Source organism: Macrotis lagotis, chromosome X (assembly GCF_037893015.1).
Source record: "Macrotis lagotis isolate mMagLag1 chromosome X, bilby.v1.9.chrom.fasta, whole genome shotgun sequence".
NCBI lineage: Eukaryota > Metazoa > Chordata > Mammalia > Peramelemorphia > Peramelidae > Macrotis > Macrotis lagotis.
In genome coordinates this window covers 130,991,005-131,018,507 of record NC_133666.1, presented here as the reverse complement: position 1 = coordinate 131,018,507, position 27,503 = coordinate 130,991,005, and the positions used below count along the sequence as shown (strand labels likewise).

The following is a 27,503-nucleotide window of genomic DNA, read 5'->3' as shown; positions in this document are numbered from 1 at the left end:
CCTGAAGGAAGCCAGGAGGCAGATATGAAGAGGGAGAGCATTCCAAGCATGAAGGATAGTCAATGAAAATTCCCAGAGTTTGGAGAGGGGGGTGTCTTGCTCAAGAAAGAAGGTCAGTGTCATAGGATCAAAGAGTATGTTTGGAGGGAAAGGGATTAGGGGATAAGGAATAGGAAGACTGGAAGGGTTAAAGGGATTAAAAAAATAGCTAACATTTTTTGAGTCACCTTAAAGGGAAAGAATCAAACAACAATTGAAAAGTTTAGGCTCACAACGGGCACAGACAATTCAGGGGCTTTGGTGGCAGGATCTAACAACATATAGTATGTGATTTTTGGAAAGGTTCAAAGAGTTGCTTAATTATACGGTTAACGCCCATTCCATCCTATCTCCTATGATTCACATTGTATAATCAAGTCTCCCTTAGCACCTAAATATCACCCATAAGTTCATGTCTGTCCATTTGTCTGGAGTGCATGCTAAGTAAGTCCCCCCCCCCCCCCACCTTCTGGACCTGTGATTTCATTGGTATACAGAGCTCTGAGCGAGATACTGGGTAGAACATTAAGAATTATGGGATTTGCCCAAGGTCATACAGTCAGTTTTTGTGGCATAACTCAAATCCTGGTCTTCCTGGCTCCAAAGTCAACTCTCTACCTATCATGGCTGTCTACTATGGCAAAGAATTACCTCTCTAAAAAGTAACCATCCTTCATGCTCTAGCTCAAGTTATTCCAATTCCATGAAAACTTCTCTGAAATTTTTAATATTCATTGAGTTCTCCTTTTTCTGAATACTCCGAAGGTATAGACCTACCATCTATACTACAAAATTTAACACTTTAAGTTTCTTAGACTTACCAATGCCTCAGTCTTCTAAGTTTCTTGAAGTAAATGATATTGCTATTGTTGTGTTGCTTCAGTCATGTTTGATTCTTACTGGAGTCATTTGCCATTTTCTTCTTTAGCTTATTTACAGATGAGGAAACTAAGGCAAACAAGGTTAAGTGACTTGCCAAGGGTCACACAGTTAGCAAGTGTATGAGGTGGATCTGAATTCATAAAGATGAGTCTTCCTGAATATAGACCAGGCAGTCTACAATTGTACCACCCAAATTGCCCTTGCTAAGCTACTTAATAAATATTGACTAGTCTTACAGTTTGAGGTGACATATTTTAGACTGGTTTAAGAACATTGATGAATACCCCACTGATCAGCTGAACACCTTTGAGAAACACTACCACATCAAGCAAGGAAAGTTATAAATGTCTATATTAGGAGTTACAAGTCTTAAGTAGGGGGACACCTCTTTGTCTCTGATATTGTTTTGAAATGTTTATTTCTATCACAGAAGGAAGGGACAATGGGTCTAGTTCACACCCTCATTAATCTCCAACATTTAATTAACTGTAATTCTAACAATACATAGTTTTGTTGTGAATGTAGTTGAGGAGAAAAAAAATCACTCAGGTCCAGAACATGAGAATGCATTTTGAAAATGCTTATCTTGTCCTAAATTGATTTCCTCTGCCATCCTATGTATATTATACATTTTAAAGTTCATTTTCTTGAGAAGGGATCCATAGACTTCATCAGAATGCCAAAGAGATGCATTAGACAAAACAAGGTTAAGAACTCTCACTCTAAGTAAAATAATTTCTAAGCCCTAGATGATGAAATACCCATTTCAAACAAAAGCCTATGCCATATAATTCCCAAGTAATATGAAGGTCATATGATCTAAATAACTCTGGGATAATTTCAGATAAAATTATCTTCTCTTTCTTATTTTTTAACTCCTTATTTTTTAAAAGTCCTTTTTAATCATCCAATATTGCCGGTACAAATGCTAAATTTCCATTTTTTTCTCAGAATTTCTGTTGCTTTGGAATCTTGTAAGTATGGTTCTATAAATGACATGACTATATATTTGGGGGGGAAGGGGGGCATTTTTAGTTGCTAATTTTCATTGACAGTGTTGGGATTTGGAGTCAGGAATACTTGATTTTGAATCTCCACTTCACATGCTTGCTAGCCTATACAGGACACCTTGTACAAGGCTTTTATTTTCTCTCAATCTCAGTTTCCTTATTTATAAAATGAGAATAATAATATCAACTGCTTCATAAGGTTTTCATGAGGATCAAATGAGAAAATATGAGTAAAGGACTTTGCAAATCTTAAAGTATAGTATAGATGTTAGCTATTACTATAATCTAACACACTGATTAAAGTTAAATTTATTAGATACTTAGAAGCAATATCTCAAGTAGAAAGAAGAGTCTGGACCCCAACTCTGCTACTTAAGTATTCAACCTTCAGTCAATCATTTCTCTGACCTTTGATTTTAGGGCAGCACTTCTTTCACCTGTAAAATAAGGAACTGGCTTTGATGATCTCTATATTGTGGCCATTCAGTTATGTTCAATACTTTGTGACCCCATTTGGGATTTTCTTGTCAAAGATACTGGAATGGTTTGCCATTCCTTCTTCAGCTCATTTTCCAGATAAGGCAAATTTTCCAGATGAGACAAAAAGGGATAAGTGTCCAGGGTCACCAAACTAGTGTCTGAAGTCAGATAAGAGCTCAGTTCTTACTGACACCAGGACCAGCATTATCCACTTCTCATCTAGATGGTCTTTAAGGTTCCTTCTCTTTAAAAACTCAATAAACATCTAGTGCCTTTTTTTTTAACAAGATGACACACAAACCTACCTCTTAGACTAGACTAGGGCAGATTAAACTATCACAACAAACAGGATTAGGATAGGAGTTTCTGTTATCACAGAACAACAGCCACACCTGGGCAATGTCCCAGCTCATCACAAGCAGAATTCAATACCACAAAATCTCAGTATAACCAACAGTCTGGACATCTATTTTTACATGATTTTACATGTTATGTCAGCCCAAGGCCATCGTTTCTCCTCCAACATCAGTCACAAGGCTTAGGAGAGGTGAGGTCATTATGGAGATGATTTAGTAAAGAAATGTTTTATCTTGCTGACAATTTAGGCTTTGAGCTTAAGTTATTCATGCAGACAGTTTGTGGCCACCAACTTATATAAGAACTTGCTCATCTTCCCATTTCCCTTTACCTGAGACAAGGAATCTTTATAAACAGCATTTTCCCTCATAAGTAGAAGGTTTTGATCTTTAAAATATCAGCATTTCTATCTTTCAGTAATTGTTTTCCCCCTCAAGTTACTCCGAAGCAGTGTTTAAAAGTAATGTTCTGAGAACGCCTAAGTTTATGAGGTCAAAATAATTGTCATAATAATATGTTACCTACTTATTGAAATAATCTTCCCTTTTCTAACTACATATCTGTGTAAGATTGAATTTTCTTCATATGCTTCAACTAGTACAACATATTGTAATAGATTGGAGGCAAAAGCTGATATAAGAATTCAATCTATTCTATTAGACAAAAAATCATTTAAATTTTTTTCTATGGAAAAGTTAATTATCATAAAAAGTATTAAATTGTGTTAATATATGGGATTTATTGTTATTTTGAATTAAAGTAGTAAATAGTTTCAAATTTTATCAGTTTAATTTTCTAATTTGGTATAATACACATAAACAGCTCTTTGGGATTTGAATAATTTTTAAGAATGTAAAAGGATCTTGAGATTAAATAGTTTGATAACTGCTGCTCCAAAAAACTGAAAAAGTCACCCTTTCCCCTGAATTCATTTACTCTGAAGAATTTTTTGGATGTCAAACTGAGGCCTAGAGAGATTAAATGACAGAATTGGCCAAGCTAGGATTAGAATTCAAGTCTCCAGATTTCAGGACAGGGCTCCTGTCATTAACTCATTCCCCCACCCTCCCTTCTGCTTTAATTCTTCTTCTCTGTACCCACTCTATCTAGTGGTTTCTTATTTTTTGAGATCTTAGGAAAAAATAAATGTCAACTAAAAATTTATGGAGAAGCCTGGAAAAAATGTATATATGTATATATCCATGCATACAACCTTAGGGTCCAGAGGTTCCTGAAAACTCTAGGCTTCCACAGCTTGTATCCAATTATGAGAGAGGGGAAGGAAGGTCTGATCTCAAGTGTCTCTCTTTGGCTCATTGCCCCCATCTGGACTTGCTCTAGGAAAAAGTTTCCCTATATAACTATGCCATAGCTTGGGTTACATATCCCTAGCACTTGCACAAGCATAAAAGTACAATCTGGATATTGGGAATGAGGCAACCTTTATTTCATCCCATAGAAAAGCAAAAGATGCATGTGGAGGGGATGAGTATGTTCCCATTTAACACTGAGGTTTGGGGGAACAATTTTTAAGGTCCTGCATTTTAAATTAAAGGGCAGAAGACTCAGGAATTTGTGGTTGTGTTACAGAAATTTGAAAATAAATTCATCTGATAGGTGACACAGGAATAATCAACAAAGTGACAGGAATATGTTGTTGGCAAAATAAACAGAAGACTGTATCAATCTTCTAACATATTTCATGGACTTTGAGATTGTTCTTGAAACCCTAGACACAGCTTGCTGATGATGGCAAAATTTGAAAATAATCATTAGTTTTATTACATTAAGTATTTATTTTCATCTAATGTTTTGTGAAGCAATTTGAAATCTGAAAGTGACCAAATATGATTAAAGGGATAATGATTAACTTCCAAAAGGCAACTAAAGATTATTTTACATGGAAATCCAAGCAACTCCTGCCTGCCAACATTAACTTGGAATTTGCTAAGTTATTTGCTCTCTGTTAAAAGATTTAGGCCTGAAAGAGGTCATCTGCTCCAACTACCTCATTTTTTCAGACAAGGAAACTAATAACTGTTGAATTTTAAAATGAAGTTCAGAGGTTAAGTGATTTGTCCAGATTCACAGAGAGAAACATAAGAAGAAAAAAATTGCTTGAAGACTCAGACATTCTAACTCCTAACTTCTTTATCATTTTGGATACTTTCCCCTTTGGATCCTTTTTATATAGTATTGTTTCATCTTTTGAAACCATGGCAGAAAATATACTATGTAAATCTAAATTAATATTAATTTATAATATATATAATTTGTAGAGTTTTCAGGAACTATTCTAAATCGAATAAGCCAACTCATTGTACCTTAAGCATAACTGTGCTGGAACTAATTTAATCCAATTGTCAGATTTTCATTATGAGCATTAACACCTCAGAAATTGGCAAATACTATAAATCAATTCTTGATTAATTTTTTTGTCTGTTGTCTAGTCTTAAAATTATGAGGAAATTGTTAATAAGTTGGATTAAAATTAAAAATGTAACTGTATATAATCACCTCACAGTTTTCTATGTACCATGGTGCCATCAAAATACCTATGATTCTATAGCCAACTACTATTATGTGACTTCTGGTGAAAGAATATCTAACTTGGAATGCTGAATTTACCTGGGTTGGACCCACATTTTATTTTGTTTATATTACTATCAAAATCAAACAAAGAGCTGGCAAAGATTAGTTATTTTTAAAATACATCAGAATGTTAGACTTTTAAATGAATAAATGTATGAAAAAGTATAAGGTAATAATAACTACGCTTCAAGTGCAGTGGATAGAACCCTGAGCTTGGAGTCAGGAAGACTCATCTTCATGAGTGCAAATCTTGCCTCAGACACTTACTAGCTGTGAGACCCTGGATATGTCACTTTACTGTTTGTCTCAGTTTCCTTATCTGTAAAATGAGCTGGAGAAGGAAATAGCAAATCACTCCAATATCTTTGCCAAATAAACCATGAAGAGTAAGACACAACTGAACAACAGAAATAAAAATTTTTCAAGCACTGTGCTAAATTTCTAGGGATAAATAGAAGTTCCTACACTAATTGGGGGATATAATACATATAAGATGTTGGATGATATCTTTAGTGTGCACCCGATAGATCAAATGACAATGCTTGGTGCTGAGAGAGAATAGTGACAGGGAGACAGCAATCCAGTAATCCTTCATCTTATCAGGAAGATTGTTGTTGTTTATCTTCTGCTTATTCAAGCAGTATGAATAGACATATCCACCTAGCAAGGGGATTGAGGCTGGAGGTGCTTATTGCACCACTGGGAAAGATCTGAGGATTGGAGTAGAGTAGGGACTCTAGTCTTCCTCCTAGAGATAGAATGGAAAGGGAAGGGAATATTGACAGAAAGTTTTTTTGAGGGGAGGAAGAAAATCCTGCTGAGCTTACTACATAGGATCTGGACTGGGAAAACTGAATAGAGCAGGGGAATCTTAATACTCTCAAAAACCAGAGTGGCAACAGATTCAAAAAAGAAAAGGGCTTGGCCAAAACCTTATAGCTATTGAGTATACAAATCTCAATAAAAACTTAGATTTTCCGAGTCCCATTCATCACACTATGTCACCTATTTGAGTTATTTGTCACTCTCAGTTTTAAATAACAATAAATCAGTGAAGGGAAAAAAAATATTATACTCTTGTTGGATCAGTCCTATTTAGAAGATATTGTCTGAATGAGCTGAGTGGCAAACTATAGAGGGAACACTAGGCTTCGGCTACTTTTAAATATATATATATTTTTAACATGACTGGAAAATTCTTCCAGATTTTTGAAAAATGTGCAAACCAAGTTGAGAAGCACAAATCAGTTCAGAGAAGCCTGCAGTGATGTCCTTGAAATCCTGCTGAAGGAGAAATGAAGACATTGTCATTTTCTGCTATTGTCCACAGATTCCCATAATTGCTTGATGTGAGAACCTGGCTACATGTCCAGGCCTATCCATCATCTTGCCATCTTTGGGCAGCATGCAGTAGATAGGCAAATGTTGAACTCTTCATTTCACCTCGTTAACAGTTCCAAAATGACAATGTCATAATAATGAGAGGGGCTTAAAATAACCACATTTATGTCAGCTCAGAATTTCTGAGGACAAATGTCATACATGTTAAGAAATACCATTCTGACTGTAAATAATAAAAAATAATTAAACTTTTTTCTTTTATTTTATAGGATTAGAAGGAGGGAGTTAAATAAAGGAGTGGCCAGAGTATGGACAGGGTATTGGATTTGGAGTGAGGAAGATCAAAATTGAAATTTTGCCTTAAATACTCTAGGCAAGTCACTTGATCATTCTAGATCTTTTTCCTCATTTGTAAAATGGGAATAGGGGCAGGCATATATATACATATATATATATATATATATATATATATATATATATATATATATATATATATATATATATATATATATATATATATATATTTGTAGATAGAGAAGAGAAGTGCAGTAAATATAGTACTGGACCTGAATCAGGAGAACTGAGCTCAAATCAAGTCTTAAACACTAGTTGTGAGTCATCAATCAACCACTAATTGCCTCAAGTAAACAAACAAATAAATAAGAATAAAATCAAAAGTAAAACAGGAATAAAATGTCACCAATATTCTAGAATTTTTATGAGGATCAACTGAGATAACATACCTGAAGTGTTTTTTACAAATGTTAAATCACTCTATAAATGCTAAAAGGATAAGAAATATAAGAATTATCAAAAGTACTAAATTGATAGGCCATCCAAAAGGAGTCAACTATTTAGATCTCACTAATTCAAGCTTGCTCTGCCATTTACTACCATGTGATACTGGACAAAACACAATATTTGTCTAAGCCTCAATTTTCTTACCTTTGGAACCAGATGACCTCTCAAGTCCTTTGTGGCTCTAAATTCATAATCCTTAGTAGATACATGCGCGAGCACACACACACACACACACACACACACACACACACACACACACACGACAAGGAAATATGGGACTTAGGACTTGAATCGGACTGATTAACTGTCTACAAAGTTCAGAAGATCAAATTATCTTGGATAAGTGCTCAATCCTTCACTTCCTGAAAAGACCACTCCAACTCCAATTTCCTTATTCTATATAGACTATCTCAGATCAAGGTAATGAATTCAACTGCCTTGCAATGGAAACAAAGACAGGAAATGAATGTGATTTCATTGATCCCCCTGACACAGATATCAAGTAGTTTCATTAAACATTTGGTGGCCTCAAGTGACTACTAAACCCTATGAAGTAAGCACTCCACTTTTTTCATTTTCTTCCTCTGTTGATATCCATCTTCTTTCCCTTCCTGATTTCTTTTTTTTTTTTTTGGAACAGTCACTCAGGCCCATTTTCAAAGTTCAGTTCAAAATGTAAGCATCTTATTAGTCACCTTGCCTCTCATTATAAGTCAGACTGAATCAAAAACAGATTAAGTGAAGCTCAAGAGCATCAAATATAGTCCTTGAGATTAAATCTACCCAAGAGTTTCTGCTAAAACTCTCTTTTGTGAGGGCAGCAACTAACTATAGTAAGCTTCCCTCTAAGGCAAATTAAATGAGATCATCTGTGAAAAGGAATATTATAAAGCAATGAAATGTCTCCTTCCTAGAAGATGATATGAAAAGATATTGGGGGTAAAAGTCCCTGCAACACTGACTGAGAACTATGACTACTTCATTTTTGTTTACTAAAAATGGTGGGATTTACGGTGGGAACAGGAGTAATACCAGTTTTCATGACATTATTTGAATCACTCCAAAAGGTCCTACAAACCAAAACTTTGTCTCAAAATTAGGAACTCTAGTGCCTGGAATTGTGTCTATTACAGATTCATTGCTTTGGGTGCATCGTTTTGGTCTCCTCTTTTAAAAATATGCATCAGATATAACTTATGTCATGTTACAAAGCCTTTTTAATAAAGGGGAGGGAGAGAGTTTGGGAATTCAAAATTTTAAGAAATAAATGTTACAGATCATTTTTACATGTAATTGGGGTAGTAATAAAATATTAAACAAAATAAGTATTAAAAAATGGGCTTGCCTTTATAATTACTATAGTAATGATGATTTCTCAACTTGTGCTTTTCCTTCTGACCTGAGCTCTAGATACAGAATAGGCATGGGCTCTAGGGTAGGGTGGGGCAGAGCTGAAAGGAAATCAAAGACTTCAAAAGAAGGTGAAAGAGCCAAGAGAGGGATCTGAAAGATTCAAGTTGCCATTGTTCTAATGTTGCAAGCCCAGTCAAGGCACCTCTCTTTAACTCTGATCACGTTTCCCAGAAAATACATAGTTCATGTTTGGCCCCCATGAGCTGAAGGACCCATTATAGATTCCCCAGATTCAGACACCAAAACCCCTTGCACTTACTTCATAGGTTTGAACAGTGCTTGCCCATAATTCTGGAATGTCATGATGAGTTTTAGTTGAGTTCCCCCAGACTTCATTGCTGTAGAAGGGAAAAAAAATTCAGTTTTATCCCATAAATTATATAATTGACAATTTCATTTATATTGAATAATAGCAACAATAGTTAGCATTTATGTAACTCTAAAGTTGGCAAAGTTGCTTTCAAATATTCTATTTGACACTTGCAACAACCCTAGGTAATATATATACATATATATATATATGCTTACAATTGCATTGTGCTAAGTGCTTTACAATTATTATTTCATTTGAATCTCACAACTATGGAAGGTAGAAGCTATAATTATCCCCATTTTATGTTGGAAAAGACTGAGGCAAATGGAGCTTAAATGATTTCCCCAGGGTCCCATTGCTAGTAAGTGTCTGAGGTAGGATTTGAATTCAGGTTTTCCTGATTCAGAGTCCTTGATAAGCAACCTCACTATCATGCTACCCCAGGAAAAGTAACTAGAAAAAAAACTGACCCATTTTTTTCCTGTGTAGGATGGAGAGTTCTCATTCTGATAAAATAGGGATTTCTTTTCAGTCAATTCTCTGAATTTCTTGTACACTGTAGATACTCTACACATAGAATTCAGTTCTTTGATATTATATTATATTTTATTATATTTTATATTGTATTATATATATTATATTATATATATTATATATATTATATATTATTATAACTCTTGCCTTTAAAATGCTTTAAACCAGAGAAGAGAATGGTTCCTTTTTGGGAGGAGAGGAGGGTAAAGGGATGCTTAAGTAAGCATTCTGGAACTTTACTTGACAAGTCAGCCAGAAATGAAGCTCATTCTCCAAACTTCAGTTATATCATTTGACATTTAAGCAGAACAGGAGAGGATGAGACCCAGTGACCTAGCTATTTCATGATCCCTACAAAGGTCTGAATCTGAAAATCTCACCAAAAGGTGAAAGCAATAAACATCCAGTCTGACTTTGGTTTCTAAGAAGTGAGGGAATTTAGTGAATTTAGATAATGACAGAGATAGTAAAGAAAGGATAAAAGAGAGCAAGGAGGTGATTTGTTGGAAAGAGGTTTGTATCTGGAGTTCAAATTTTGGCTCTGACACTACCTCTATGATCTTGAATAAATCACTGAACCTTAGTTTCTTCCTTCCAGACCTTAAATCTCACACTATGATTCTAAGTTCATAAATTTCTTCTTAAAATCATTTGGTTAGATATTGCACAGATAGATGGATAGATAGATCTTTTAGGATAGGTACTGGGTAATTCCTAAGGAAATCTCACTTTTTACTGACCATCCCACTTTTCCAGTCCTAATATTTATACCCAGATAAAAATACATTACAATGAAAATTATCAATGTAATTTGTTGATTGTTAAAATAATAATAGGGATTGTTAAAATAATAATAATAGCTTATAATAAGGTACTACTTGCATATGCTATTGTTGTTGAGTTGTTTCAGGTTTGTCCAATGTTTCATGATGCCATTTGGGGTTTTCTGGGTAAAGATGCTACAGTGGTCTCTCATTTTCTTCTCCAACCGACTTTTCCAATGAGAAAACTGAGGCAAATAGAATCGAGGGACACCCAGGTTCACATAGATAGTAAGTATCTAGGGCCAGATTTTAACCCATAGATCTTCCTGATTCCAAGCCCAGTACTTTATTCACTGTACCATGTCACTATCTATTGCTTGTTTATTGTAGATTATTAATAAATGTCTTTGGATTTATTGGTAGTTATATGAAGCTTAAAGTTTACAAAGACTTTATAACCAGCTAGGTGGTATACTATTTGCGGTTCTGGGACTAGAGTTAAGAAGACTAGATATTAAATCTGGTCTCAAACACTTGAGTTCCTTAACTTCTATTTGCCTCAGTTTCCTTGACTATAAAATGGAGATAATAATGGCACCTAGCTCCTTGGGCTGTTATGAGGACCACATAAAGTAATATTTGTAAAGTACTTAGCACAGTGTCTGACGCTACATTATACCCTGTGCTTATTCCCTTTCCTTCTCTTTGTCTCATTTGTTCCTCTCAGTGGCCCTGTGAACTCATTGGAATTATTTATATATGTATAAATTTCATCATTTTAGAATTGAGGTAATTTGAGTCCTAGAAAAGTGAAACAACTCCCACAGGGTCACATGACTGCATAAGTTCCATCTAATAGTGTACATGAAAATCAGTGGACCATTAGTCTCTTTCTTCAGCCTTTTAGATTTCTTCTCTAATATCTTTTTCTCTGATGAAGTTGGTAAACTGATTATCTATTTATAAGGGCAGCTAGATGGCACAGTGGCTAGAGCACCAGCCTTAGATGGAACTGAATTCAAATCTGACATCAAGGAGCAGCTAGAAAGAGCAGTGGATAGATTACCAGTCCTGGAATGAGGAGGCCCTGAGTTCAAATCCAGTCTCAAACACTTAATAATTACCTAGCTGTATGACCTTGGGCAAGTCACTTAAACCCATTGCCTTGCAAGAAAAAAAAAGAAAGAATTGAAAAAATCTGGCATCAAAAGTTTACTAGCTGTGTGACTCTGGTAAAGTCACTTAACCCTGTGGTCCTCAGTTTCTTCTTCTGTAAAATGAACCGGGGAAGGAAATGATAAACCACAAAATAGGGTAACAAAGAATCAGACACATCAGAGTAACATATTTATAAACCCAGATGATAGGGCCATTGTTTTAGATTTGAATGGGACCTGGGAGGTCCAAAGATGATAGTAGCTTAGATCTAGATCAAGAAAGGATATTATTACTAAAAACGGTTACTATTACTAATAAAAAACAACTAGTATTTTAAAAGGTATTTTAAGATTTTCAGAGTGATTTTAATCTCATCTCAGTTTATCCTCACAATGACTGGGAAGTAAATACTAATATTATCACCCTGTTTTACGTATAAGGGAAACTGGGGCAGAGAAGGTTAAATTACATGACCAGCACCATCCATCTAATAAGTATCTGATGTAGAATTTGAACTCAGGTGCTCTTGACTCCCAAGTTCAACCCTATATACACTGACCATTTAGTTAATCAGAGTTCACCTAATTCAACTCTTTCATTTTATAGATTAAAAAAGAGACTCATAGAAGAGAGATCATTTATACAAGCAATATAAGTGACAGAGCTGTCATATAAATCAAATATAGCTTGTCTTATATCTCCAAAGTCAGCAAACACTCTTTCCACCATAGAATGCTCATTAGCACATCCCCATCCCTCCCCAAAATGGAACTGCTTCTATCTCCCTCCCATCAGTCACTGGTATGTCAAACAGTCAGGAGCTCCCAATATACCTAAAACAGGGTAATTGCTCTGATTTACAGTCAACTTTTGGTTTTTTAGCAATGAAATTGAGGCTGTAACAAGTCAACTCAGATGGCATCAGAGTCCAGGACAGTGCCATACACGTGTGGTCCATAAGAAAAAACACTGATGGATAAATGATCATTTTGAAGTAAAAAACTAAATTAATGATTTAGGTAAGTGAAGTCATTTACCTCACCTTCACCTGAAGGTTTTAGGCAAAGGTAAGTTGTTTTACAGGGTAGTAGAAGAAGCAGTGATCTATGATCAGACTTTTGTAATTTCAACCAAATAAATCTATTAGCCCTCTTCCTCTCATTCCTGGAAATCCAAAAACAAAAGTCTGGTGTTGGGAAGTGATTTGTCCAAGGTCATATAACCTAGTTTCCCCACCTAAAAAGGAGAGGGTTGGGTAATGACAATTTCGTGGCAGGTCTCTTTTAGTTCAAGCAGGTTACCATTCTATTATTTGAATGAAGGAAAAAGTTGTGCAGTTTTTATTTGTTCTGTTCTGTTTTCATTTTGTTTAAGATCGTGATTGCCAGGTTTCCCTTATTCACTCACTCAAGGGAGGCAGATACTGAGTTAGAACTGACAATGGGAGTGCCCAGATCTTAGAAGGATACAAATGGGCAGTTGCTTCAGGAATACAAGGGGAACAAAGATTTCTAGTTTCATCATTTGTAGATTCATTACATCAGTAAATATTTACTAAGCACCTACTATGTAACATTGATAGTAAATTTATTCCCAGTTTTTGCCTCTGGAGTCAAGCAAATGAAACTAATCCCTCTTGTACTAGGTAGTTCTCAAAATACTTGAAAAAAAATTATCAAGTCCCTACTAAGTCTCCTCTTCTCCAAAGCTCCAAAAATCCCTAATTGTTTCAATTGGTCTTTATAATGTGAACCATAAATCCTTTATCATCCCACTCTCTTTTAGTCACGCCATCTCATCAATACCCTTCGTAATCTATGGTTCCTAGAACAGAATACAATGCTCCAGATGCTATCACACCAGGGCAGAAATCAAGCTATTATCTTCCTTATTCCAGGATTCCATGTTTCTCTCAATATAACTTAAGAATTCATGGCCTTGATAAACAAACTGGTCAACAGATAGGTGAGCAGCTAGATGGGTCAGTGAATAGAGCATTGAACTTGGAGACAAGAAAACCTGAGTTGAAATCTGGTGTCAGACACTTACTAGCTGTGTGACTTTGGCCAAGTCAATTTGTTTGCCTCAGTACGTTGGAGAAAGAAATGCAAACCACTTAGCATTTGCCAAGAAAAACTAGTGAATGGTATTGGCCTACTATGATCCACAAGTTCATGAAGAGTTGGATACCATTGAACAACAACAATAAATAGTTAGGTCGCTGGGCTCAAACAGATTGTGGAATACAATTTTGAACATGGCCAAAGGAGGTATTTATTTTTTGCTTCAATTTGCCTATTTGTTACTTGAGATTTCTTTTTTTTTTCATTTTTTTTCAGTAGGGAAAGGGAGAAGGAAGAAATGACCTGAGCAAAAGGAAGTTAGAGATTGATTTGTCCTTTTCCAAAAACAAAACAAAAACTAAGAAGAGAAAAAAAATGGGTCACTGAGGCATTTACCCCCCTCCCCCCCAAAAAATCCACATTAGAGAAAAGGAAAATGACTGTAAGGAATCATAGACAATATGGACAGCTTTGAAAATTAAATGTTAAATTTCTAAAAGTTATGCCTTAAAAGAAGAGCTTAAAAGCTTAAAAGAAGGGATTTCCCTTACAACAGAGATTCTAGATTTTATGTATATTTTTCTTTTTTCTACTACATGGGAATTCTCTTTATTTGGAGCTTGTTACATTAAGAATGCAAAAATTCAGAATTCAGAATAAGCATTCAGAATAAAAAAACGTCAAGATTACATGAATTTTTTTGACTGCCATATTATGTGATGATTTATATTGAGGTTTCAAGTCCATTGTTATGCCTCTTCCCCTCCTCACCCTCCACCTTATTCCAAACTTTCTAGTAAAAGATCTTTCTAGAAGAAACACAATATAAATACTGGATTTGGAGTTGGAATTGGTTTCAAATCCTAACTCTTTTGCTACTTACTATTTGTGTGGGCCTAGATAAGATACTTAGCTCCCTGATACTTATATGTAAAATGTAAGATTTGTATTTGATTGCTTCAATTGCAAAATCTTTTTTCCCATAAAAAATCTTATGATCCTGCCTGATATATTTAAAGACAGTCCAACTAATTATATCTTTGTCATTATTTTTAAGTCATTTTTCAGTTTTGTTCAATTCTTTGTAACCCTATTTAGGGTTTTCTTGGCAAAGATACTAGAGTGGTTTGAATGTACCTTATGATGTCCTTATCTATAATCAAATGACTATTCTGTTATTATTGTTGCTCATCCTCCATTTTTGAAGAGGACCAATGATATCACTGGGTAATGTCTTGATTTGTATATGAGTTGGATTTAAATGAAGCACAGTTGCACAAAGTCATCAGTCAAATTCTCTTTTCCTAAGTCATTTAAGTTCAGTGACAAGATAAACGTCAGGACAAATGGCAATGGCCTGGGATGCGATAATGGTCTGCTACTTTATAGCCACTGGAACAAATTGTTCTCATCTGCTTATTCTAATGGTGGAAGTTTTAATATGTTTGAGGTAGACATCTCTCTAACTCACCAATGGTTTTGAAGCTTATCAGTTACCTTTAGTCAACCTTAGCCCATTTGACAAGATAGTTTTGCTGGGGTTGTAACCACTGTGCGATGCTACAGCTTTTTGAAGTCACAGATAAGATTTTGGTAACAGGTATATATATGTTACACCAATGTATTAAATATATATGATATATTTAAAATTTCATAGCTTAAAGGGTTTATCCAAAATAAAATATGGCACCGGTATCAAAATTGTTATCAGATATATAACAATAATTTCTCATAGTTGTTGATAATTCCTAATGAATTTTTTTTTCCCTAGGGAAATCCTATTGATTCTCAATCTTGCTGGGTCAAAAAGGAGCTAAGGAGTTTCTGAGATTGTCACTTAGTTGTGTTGGGTAGGCTCTGGCTAGTAAGAACTTGAATTTATTCCTCTTAAACCATTCCTACAATAACATGTTTACTAACAGATGATTTGGCATTTTTAACTATAATTTTCATTTTCCATATGCCAGGAAAAGTGTAATTGAAATGAACATTAGACATGAGTAAAGCAGTTCAGTAGTGTTTTCACAGAACATCAGTATTTTCCACACCCTTGAAAATGGCTAAGTTGGCCATCTTTATGTTACCAGAGCAGATGGCTATGTAGGAAGACAGTGGCTACAGATGGCCTTCAATGACTGGACTGGCCTTTTAGTCAGGGTGGAAGGCTACATAATATAGTGATAGAATTAGCAAAATTTGGCTCTCCATGGTGTTTCATAAACTTCAGCAGACTCTCATTTCAAAATGTATAAACTCCCTAGACTGGCATGAAATGACCCCTGCAATGTGACTGCAAACTGCTTTCCTGATCTTATCTCTTACTACCATTCTACATGAGCATTCTGGTTAAGTTGCACTTGTCTACTCACTGGATCATTAGTATTTTGTAATTTCTACTTCTTCTGACTTTGTTCTCATGCCTGACATGTTCTTCCCTCTCTTGGACAGGTCACTTAAACTCTCCATAGATTTGTTTCCTTATTTGTAAAATGACATTTAAGTTCTTATCTGTGAGTCCAGGGTCCCTTGGGCAAATTCCAATCCCTTGTGATGCCCAGTCATGTGACAAAGCAAAAGATAACAGTAGAAAAATAATAGGAAAGGATAAATTCATTCAAAATTCTGTATTGGTTCAGATTAAAAGAGGGTAAAATTACTCATGGACAAAGGGTGAAGAGGAAAAAGAAACACATTTCTTGATGTTGTCCTTATTCAGTTGTATTCAACTCTTCACTCAGTATCCATTTGGATACTGGAGTGGTTTGCCATTTCCTTCTTCAGCTCATTTTACAGATGAGGAAACTGAAGGAACAGGATTATATGACTTGTCCAAGGTCCCATAGCTAGGAATTGTCTGAGGTTGGATTGAACTCAAATATTCCTAACTCCAGGACTGGCACTCTATCTACTTTACCACCTAGCTGCTTTCCCCCCAACCTTGACATTTTTGCCTGGGAGAATAGTATAGATTAGAAAGGACAGCATGCAGTTTTTCCCTTACACAGAGATTTTTATCTGGATCATGACCTTTTGTCCTTTAATCTCTTGATAACTAATATAATATGAAAGTTTTCCTTTACAATCCTACCTATTTTCTTTCAGACATTTCAAAGCATTATTCTATTTAGTTCCCTATATTTACTATTTAGTTCCTATTATTCCCTTTAGTTCTGATTCTTCTCTCACAGTGTGACTAGTTTAGAAATATGTTAAATGTAAATTTTCAAGTACAACCTATATCAGATTATTGCTGGCAAGGGGAGGGGAGGGGAGTGGGAAGAGGTGGGGAGGGGGTGGAAAAGTGGACTCAAAAGCTTGTAAAAGTAAGAATGTTAAAAACTCTTTGCATTTAATTGGAAAATAGATAAATACATGAGAAAAAAAAAAACCAAAGCATTATTCTGAGTTCATGGGATGCACCAGATGGCCAAAAGGGACCTTGACATTCACAAAAAGGTTAAGAACTAAAATTTCACCTACTATAGGAAGACTTCCCCAACCCCTCTTAATTATTTCTTATTTATCTTTCATGTGGGCTTGTTTGTATATATTTGTTTGTTCTCTTTCAAATTAGATTGCAAGCTTCTTTGAGAGCAGGGATCATTGTTTTTGCTTTTTGTATCCTTGGTACTTAGCTTAGCACATAGGAGACACTTAAAAAATGTTTATTTACCTGATTTAGTGGTGTGTGTGTGTGTGTGTGTGTGTGTGTGTGTGTGTGTGTGTGTGTGTGTGTATGTGTGTGTAGTGGGGGAGTGTTAGGGAGGATGAAGGCAGGGTTAACAAGTCATCAAGGGAAAATTGTTTTGAATGACTTTGCACCTGTATTCCTGACAAATAAGGTTGTTAATGATCTTAGAAAATCATGAATTTGAAATACATCTGAAGAAGTTAGAAAATCTATTTCTTTTTACAAAAAACAGCATCACTGACTTTTGTATCCCTATTTATCATTTTTTTAAAGTTCTCTCCAAGTAAGTAGGCCAAGATATGTATATGCTCAATTTAGCTGATTGTAACACTTTTTTTAGGAATTATCAGGTAATTCCTCATATTAATAAATAATTAGGCAGAACTTAAACTCGTGCTAAAGTCTTATCTCTCTTATTAAATAAAAGTAAATGGCATAATTAGATTTCTGCATTTCCTTTTAATAAGTAGGACCATTTGGTAGACAACCCTTTAATTATGCAATCCTAGGTCTAGGCTGGTGAGGTCATCAACTTTTTTAATGCTTGTAATAGTTTTTTAAAATATGAAATATTATGCCAATCTGGTCCTCTAATTATTCTTCTTCTGAAAAAAATCCCCAAAGCATGGCTGTTTTACTGATCCTTGTCTTCCACTGCATTATCAGCTTATCCCCAAGGAACAAATAAATAATTAGAAATTAAAGGGCATTAAATAACTCATGGTTAGCAGATACTCCAGAAAACAGAAATTCTTCTGAACTAGTTGCAATTGTAATCATTTGCCTTTCATAATATCTTTGGGAGAAAGAATTTTTTTCTTCACTTCTGCCATTTAGGGTTGTGTGGAAAGATGACTTTTAGATCAATCAGCACTGCAGCAGTAATTATTTAGTAGAAAGAATGTCTGTGTGTGTGTGTGTGTGTGTGTGTGTGTGTGTGTGTGTGTGTGTGTAATGTTTCTCCATGGTATATGTGCCCCATAAGATATTCATTTTGCTGTTTTGTTTAATCGTTTCAATTGTGTCCAATTCTCCAAGACAAATAGGGTCAAGTAATTTGTTCAGGTCACACAGCTACTAAGTGTCTGAGGTCATATTTGAACTCAAGAAAATGAGTTTTTCTAACTTCAGGCTTAGTGACACCTACCTGCCTACATGTTCATATCAAATGCTGCTTTTAACTTAGGACAGGAAGAAAATCTTTCCTTCCTCCAGTTAAAGATGGGGTTTAAAACAAATTCACCAAGAGAGGGAATACATGGGTCTAAATTCATACTAAAGTATAAATGACTTACTTCTATGTTTTCCAATGGCAAATTCTGATCAGAGGGAGAAGAGAGAGAACATGAAGGTCTGGGAAATGAGGGGCTGGGGATAAGACCAAGGGATAAAGGGTTCCAGAAAGATCTAGATTTTGGATGTCAAGGTTATGTTCAATGTTTTATCTTAAGAGAAAATAATAATTAGCACCTGGTTCTTGTCCTTTGTTAATGAAGAAGATTAAAATGATATCACTATATGTTAGAGACAAGATGCCACAGTGGGTAGAGTACTGGCCCTGAAGTCAGGAAGACCTGAATTCAAATATGACCTCAGAGACTTACTAGCTATGTAACTTTGGAAAAGTCACTTAACCCCAATTGCTTCTAATCCAGGGCTTTTCCAGTCATTCTGATTCATATCTGGCCACTGGACACAGATGGCTCTGGAGGAGAAAGTGAGACTGATGATTTTGTACAGCACCAGCTCAAATTCAGTTCTCATGCATATTGTGTCATCACCTCCCAGATGTCATGACTTTCTTGGAGAATGAAAGACAAACATCATCAATTGATCTCTCTCCCTCCCTCCCTCTCTCTCTCTCTCTCTCTCTATATATATATATATATATATATATCTATATATAGCCATTGAGATCAACAATACACATACACACACACACACACATGCACAGACAACAAACTTTTCAGAGTTTTTAAAAAATGTATACATGTAATGCTTTACAACTGCTGAACTATGCAGTTTTTGTTGGGGAAAACCTAAAATGACTAATTGATTAACCATCTAAAAATTATTTCATTTTTTCTGTTGATTAAAAGTGAAAAGTAGGAAAATATAATCCCAGAAAAACTCAATGAATCATTACTGTTTGCTATCCATACTCATCACTTTAAGTTTTCATCAGTCAATAAAATACACAAAATTTACAAAACATATTATCTCATCTGAGTCTCAGGATGACCTCTGTGAGGTAGGATCTGACAGTTAGATAAAGACACTAAGGTTATGAGAGGTTAAATGAGTTGACAGAGGAATATGACTTCCAACAATGAGCAAGTGTGTCAAAACTAAGGAAGATGATCTGAAGTGATGATTTGTCTGTTATATCATAGGCACTTAATAAATGTAGACTGATTGAATGAACAGAAAATCATGGTATCAGGTTAAAAAGTTAGATTTGTAAGAGATTTGAGAGATGATATACTCTAACACCTCATATGACTGATGAAAAAAATTGAGAGTTGAATTGAGACTCTTATACAATGACTTGTCCAAGATCACATGAATAAAACAAATCAGAGGTGATATTTGGACTCAGATCCTCTAAATTCCAAATAAGTACTCTTTCTACCACACCGTGACTTTGTGAGAGTTAAACAACTATTGAGTGGATTCAAATCTAGGTCCTCTCTCTCCACATAAAACTTGCTTCTCCTATAAAGGAAAAATAAAACATTTCACCATAGAAATCAGCAGTGATATCTAAACATAAAAGCTTGGAAGGTATGTTTAAAAATTAGGTGTGCGAGTAAAATTCCCTAATTGGAATTTGTTCAGTTCAAAATCAAGGTTAACTACATTAACATCATATGTAATGGTGACTAAGATTTTATGAGTAACTGAACTTGGCAAGCAGTCCAACCTTCTCCTGGGTTTCCTGGAAAATCTGAGGTGGGATCCCAAATAGAGAGATGCTGAAATTTCTGGCTAAGCAAGGGAGAATTCTTTTCACAAGAAGGAAAAAAAAAAAGAAATACTGGCCCAGGTCCATAGCATTCTAGAATATTAGAGTTGTAAAGGGAAGGCCTTCATGCTAGTTTTATAGAGAGGATGGAAGAATATAGGATAGAAAAGAGTGTAGTTACATAGAAAGAAAACCAATCGAAGGAATGGGCTCCCAAAAGTCAGTAGTACTTCAATAATAACTTGGATAAAGGTCCCCAGGAATTTGTGTTTGTTATTATTTTATGTAATATTTTAAATCAATAACTTGGATAAAGGTAATGTTATTTACAAATGACACAGTGTTGGGAAAGAAAAATTATACTTTTGATGATAAAGTTAAGATGCAAAAAGGATGAACCAAATCTAAAGATGAATCTTCAATGTATAGCATGGAAACAATGTAAAGACTGTCTGACTGCCTTCTGTTGGGGGGGCGAGCAAGATTAGGGAAAAATTGTAAAATCCAATAAAATAAAAATAATAATAAAAACCAAAAAAGGATGACTCTTAATGGAAATTAGGAAAGATATGTGTTTATAATCAACAAATATTAAGTGTTTGTTATGTATAAAGAGTGATGCTACAAATAAGGGCTAGAAAGACAAGAATAGTCCCTACCCTAAAGGGGTTTATGTTCTAAATCAACTTCAAAAATATAAGTTGAGATAGCTAACTGTATGAAAAAGCTTTGGGTTTCTGATGCATTGTGAGCTCAATATGACTCATTGTGGCAACCAAAAATCCCTTTGCAATCTTGGGCTGCATTAATTAATCAATTTATTAAATATTAACTATAGGTGTTAGGTATTGAGAATATAGAATAAAATAATCCCTATGCTCAAGAAATTTTTATTCTTTAGTATGAAGCAATGTGTGTGTATGTGTGTGTGTGTGTGTGTGTGTGTGTGTGTTTGTGTGTGTAGATTGGAATCTTAGGAAAGGCCTATTGTAGGAGACAGTGTTAGAACTGAGTTTTAAAAAAAGCTAGGGATCCTAATAGGCAAAGGTGAAGAGTAAAGTCTACCCCAGGAATGGGGAGTAGACTACACAAAAGCATGGAGGTAAGAGATGTCATATCATATGTGAGGAATGGCAAGAAGGTCAGTGTTTGTGAACCAAAGAATACATGAAAGAAAGCCATGTTTCTAAGTCAGGAAAGGTAGTTTCAAGCTAGATTGTGAAAGGCTTTTAAATCCCCCCAGAAGGGTATACATTTGGTCTTGTAGCAAAGGCAGCCTATGAAACTAAACAAGCATAGGAATGACTTGGTTGGTTCTCTGCCATGTGACTATTTAAGACTCTTTCATGAAGAACTCACATAAGGAAAGCTCACAAGGAGGTCAGCAGAAGCAATACAAGATCACTCTGAAGAACTTTGGAATCGATTGTGAGACATGGGAGACACTAGCACAGGTCTGTCCAGCATGGCATGCCTTATGTTAGAGAAGGAACTGTGTATGAGTCAAGCAGAATTGCAGTAGCTCAAAAGAAACTTGAGAGCTGCAGGTTCTGAGCCATTGTCACTCCAAATGTTCATATGTATTGTTTGTGCCTGATCATAGAAGAGTTTTCAAGTTTATATTGGTATCATCAGCTAAAATCAGACATTCTGTACCTTGACCCCAATATAATGATTTCATTTTGGTCCTTTTAGAAAAGAAAATAAGGCAATAACCAACCAACTAACTATGGTAGTTATATAGATAAAGAGTTGATGTCATCTATTTTTGAACAGCTTTTGTAAGAGTTAAAAATAATTTCTGCATTTAAAAATATTTGATCATACTTAAATATATTATAAAACAATTAATTAGAAGCATAAAAAACAGCTGGTATTTGGCCCTCATTGTATTCAAAGCCCATGATGTAGAGGTTGGAATGGGAAAAGGAGGTTTTGGAGAGGAGGAAAAAAAGGGGAGGGGGAAAAAAGATGATTTAGGAAATTCTTGAAAAAATCCAGACAAGGCATGAAGGCATGGACAAAAGTAATAGTTATGTGAGTAGAGAGAAGAGGATATGTAATTGAACAGGTTGGCAAATCACTGGATATGGGTTGGAGGGTGGGAAGAAGAATGAGAGTGAGAGAGGATGAATATTATAAGTTGTCTGAAGGTGTGAATTTAGGTTACTAGAAGGACAGATGTACCTTAAACAGAAAAAAAGATGTTAGAAATAGAGGCATCTTGGGGTGGCTAGGTGGTGCAGTGGATAGCATGCTGGCCCTGGAGTCAGGAGTCCCTGAGTTCAAATCTGATCATTTTGGGTTTTGTTTTTTTAGGTTTTTGCAAGGCAAATGGGGTTAAGTGGCTTGCCCAAGGCCACACAGCTAGGTAAATATTAAGTGTCTGAGACCGGAGTTGAACCCAGGTACTCCTGACTCCAAGGCCGGTGCTTTATCCACTACATCACCTAGCTGCCCTGTGAGTTCAAATCTGGCCTCAGACACTTCATAATTACCTAGCTGTGTGGCCTTGGGCAAGCCACTTAATCCTGTTGCCTTGCAAAAAAAAATAGAGGCATCTTTTTGGGACAAATAATGACTTTTGATTTTGACATATTTGTTGAATTTAGGTGCCTATATGTTTGAAATGTCCAATAGGAAGGTGATGATACAGAACTGGAGCTCATTTGAGGGTCTTGGGTTGGAATCAAAACTATACTGGAAATTATCTGCAGAAAGATGATTGGTGAACCCAGGGGAACTAATCAGATGACTAAAAAAATAATTCAGAGGAAAAAAAGGAAAGGAACCTGAACAGAGACTTGCTGTGTGCACCACAGCTCAGACAGGTTCCAGCAAAGGAGATGAAGAAATGGTTAGAGGGGAAGGAGAAGAACCAAAAATGAAAGAAATGAGGGAACGAGTGATCAACAGTGGTAAATGTTTCAGATAGATTGAAAAGAATGACAATTGGATTTGTCAACTAAGAGAGTCATAGTGTACAAGATGAGGGAAGATGGGAGGGGATGGTGAGTGGATAATAACCCCTCTCCACTATGCCCTAGTCAGAACATATCTGGAATATTATTTAGCTGTAACTCTGTAACTGAGGAAGACTACTGAAAAAAAAAAGTAAGCCTGAGATTATGCCATATGAGAATCAGATGAATTAACTATGGATGTTTAGCCTAGAGGAGAAAAGATTCAGGAAGCAATGATAACTGTCTTCAAGTATTTGAAGATCTGTCAGACTGATAAGGAATTAAAATCATTGTACTTGGCTTTAGGGGATGAATTAGAAGCACTATATGAAGGTACCAAGGAATCATATTTTGGTTTGATATAAGGAGAAGCTTCTTAATAATTAGAGCTATTAAAAATGAAATGTGTTAAGGTATCAGATTTATCCTCATTTTACAGATGAGGCTCAAAGAGGTTAACTAATTTGCATATGTTCTCACAGAGTTAGAGAGATAAGATTTAAACTCAGGCTTCTGTACTGTACATACATTATCTCTCAAAAATTCTAACCCCCTTTACCTTTCCCACCTTCTGCACATGTGCACACATGCACACACACACACACACACACACACACAGACTTTCTACTAAAGGGTTATAATTCTGCTTTCTAAGGGTAAGAAAAACAAATTTAATCATTTTTCATTTGACAAATTCCATTAAGTCAGAGGACCTGGATTCGAACGGTCATTTGCTACCTATGAAACTTTGGATAATAAATTAAAATAAATCTTAAAAAGTACCTACTATGTGCCAGGTACAAGAGTTGCAGAACAAAAATGAAAGAGGTTATGCCCTCAAAAATTTCCTTTTTTAGTGGGAGAGACAATATATAAGCCTATCTATCTATCTATCTATCTATCTATCTATCTATCTATCTATCTATCTATCTATAGTGATATACATCTAGGACTTATAAGTAAGTACAGTGAAATTTTGTGAGCATGGCACTAGCAGGTGAGGGTGTCAAAGAAAGGTTTCATGTAAGAAGCAAGATGAATCTGGAAAGAAATCAGTAATCTAAGATTTAAGGAAGATTACTTAGCTTGCCCAGGTCTCAGACTTCATCTATAACATGAAGATATTAGACTAACTAGCCAGGGGCAGGTAGGTGGCAGAATGAATAGAATATTTGCCCTGGAGTCAAGAAGATCTGAATCAAAATCTGAGCACATAAACCTATCTGTGTAACCCTGGACAAGTTATTTAACTGCTATTTCCCTTAGTTTCCCCAATTGTAAAATGGAATAATAGCACCTACCTCTCTAGACTGTGGTAAGGATCAGATGAGATAATATTTCTTATGTACTTACATGGTGCCTGGCACTGAGGAGGAATTATATAAATGCTAGCTATTATTATTAATCCTTCAGATTTTGAAGAGAGATCACATCTTCCTATCATCACTTTTCCTAATCCCATGCTCCTTTAACTATTCTTATATGACCCTGATTTTAAATCTTTTCACCAATCCAGTTGCCTTCTGCTGAACATCCTCCAGTCTCATTGTACCTTCTACAATGAAAGAAACACAAGACTACTGATGACATCTAAGCAAGATAGGCTATAGCAGGGGCCTTTCTTATTCTTAAGAACTGAAACCCAATATTGCACTAATCACATATGGTTTTTGATGCTATGTATCCTGCCAACTTAGAATGAATTTATAATTCATGGAAACTACTAAATTTTCTTCACATGAATAGCTCTTACCCCCACACCCCTCCATCCTAGACCTGAGAGCTCAGTTCTCTGCCCTCAAGAGGAGGTCTTTACATTTATCCCTATTAAGTTACTAATTAGTACCTGCCCTTTGACCACTTTAGTATATATCCTAAAGACATCAAAGAAAGAAAAGACCTTCCTTTATATATTAAAATTTTTTATAGCAGCTTTTTTTCTTGTGGCAAAAAACTGGAAATTTAAGATGATATCCATCAATTAAGGAATAGCTAAATATATTGTGGTTTGCTGTAAGAAATGAGGAAAGAGATGACTTCAAAGAGACTTGGAAAGACTTACATGAAAGGATAGTGAAGTGAGAAGAACCAAAGGAACAATTTATACTCCAACATCAATTTTTCACAAAAATAAACAATTTTGAAAACACATAAACTATTGAATGAAAACCACAGAACCGGGAGAACAATAGATACAATAGCAATAATATATACAACATATTACAATGCTGTAATAACAATACTGTAAAGACAAGCAACTGAAAGAACTCTAATCAGTATTATGACTATTCATGATTCCAGAGAATCAGTGATGAAATGTGCTACCCATTAGACAGAGGTGAAAGATTTGGTTCATAGAATGAGATGCTTACTTTTATATATATATATATATATATATATATATATATATATATATATATATGTATATATCCATTCGGAGAATTTATTTTTCTTAATTATGAATATTGTTACAAGAAATTTTCTTTTCTTTTCTTTCCTTAGTGGCATATGAGATGAAAGGGAGAGAAAATAGATTTTTTTTGTTACTTTCTAAAAAATAAGTGGGAAAGGTAGTACAGATGTGAAGTTGCATATACTTTCAGATGAGGCCACTGTATTCCTAATTTTACTTAACTGTTTTACTTTGTTACAAAGACCACTCATAAAGCAGGGATTATTTGTTAAGTATTTGGTCTACTTTTCCAGGCTATCAAGATGTTTTCTCTTGATTCTATCATCCAAATTATGTGCTTTTCCTTTCATTTTATAAATTAGATGAGAATGTCATCTATACTTTAATGAGTCATTAATGAAAAATTGAAAGGAATAAGGTTAAGGGCAGAGCTCTGACCAAAGTCTACAAGAGACTAAGGTCCAACTTTGAAGATGTGAACTGCAAAATTTTTGAATGTAGGGACTCTTTCATTTTTGCCTTTGTATCTCCAGTACCTAGTAGAAGTCCATAGGAGGTGCTTATTAAATATTTTTGATTGATTAAATCATTTTTATATTCTTTTGTCAACCAGTTCTCAACTCATAAGACTATGCTATATTATATACCGTGTTGTCATGTATATACTAAAGTCACATCATTACCTTTTGGGCCTCATTTGAAAAATAAAGATGCTGGATTGATGATTTCTTATGCCCTTTCTAATGCTGAATCTATAATCCTGTATACACTGGGTAGGAACTGCCAAATTATTTTTTCTCTTAATTCAGATCTTTATCATAAAATGTTATTTATTGACAACTTGCTGGGACTACTATAGACTATTATATGAGGACCTAATTATCTTTTGAGAGATGGATCATGTTGGTTTTTTGGGGGGTTAAACCTCTGGAGGCCAAATTTGTTAAGATTTTGAGGCAGTTAAAACATGACGATGGGTGATATGGTTCTCTTAAAATGGAACTATCCTATATAGAGAGAGAGCAATTCTTTTGTGTTTTTTGTCAATGTGAATGAATGACCACTAGTATGGCTTAAAGAGCTTTAGAAAGACCCCCTCAAATTCTAACTGATGTGCATAAATTCACCATAAGGAATTCATTTCTTTGGGTTAAATATTGTCCTCTTTCCCCCATACTTCCCTGGGAGGGGTGACCCAAATTACTAGCACCTTAGTGTGAATTCCTCTTGAATAAAAGAATAATAGAACTTCCAGAGAACTTGACTGAGTAGAGGCCACTGAAAGGGGAGACTTGGAGCACAGAAGCAAAGCTTTACTTCTGACCTTCATGACAACCTCATCTATCTTCCCACTCACATGAAGTCATAAGTTCTTTGATGATGATGATGATGATAGTTGACAGTTACAGAGAGCTCTAAAGCTTGCAAATCCATGTCTATATATTTCTACCAAGTCTCACAATAACCCTATATAAGGTAGAGTATGTACAACCAATATTATTATACCCATTTTACAGACTGGGATATTAAATGACTCTCCTCCACCTAACTACCTTCTGCTTCATGAACAAAGCTCTAAACGTAAGAAAAAAAATAACCTTGAGGTGCTCTCATTTATTGGATTTAGAGCCAGAAGGGAGTCTAAAAATATCTTGTTAAAACTTGAATTTTCCAAAGGGAAGACTGAGGTTGAGGAAGGGAAAAGTATTTTGCCCACTAAGTTG

At 35.2% G+C, this 27,503-nt stretch overlaps 1 protein-coding gene across 1 annotated transcript in view; it reads right to left on the bottom strand.

Annotated features, from left to right (window-relative positions):
• FAM20C (FAM20C golgi associated secretory pathway kinase) overlaps window positions 1-27,503 on the bottom strand; it is a 137,899-nt gene that overhangs the window by 95,289 nt on the left and 15,107 nt on the right. Inside the window, exon 3 of the mRNA XM_074205311.1 lies at window positions 9,175-9,253. Within this exon, the coding sequence (XP_074061412.1) occupies window positions 9,175-9,253 (79 nt within the window). The remainder of the gene's footprint in view (window positions 1-9,174; window positions 9,254-27,503) is intronic.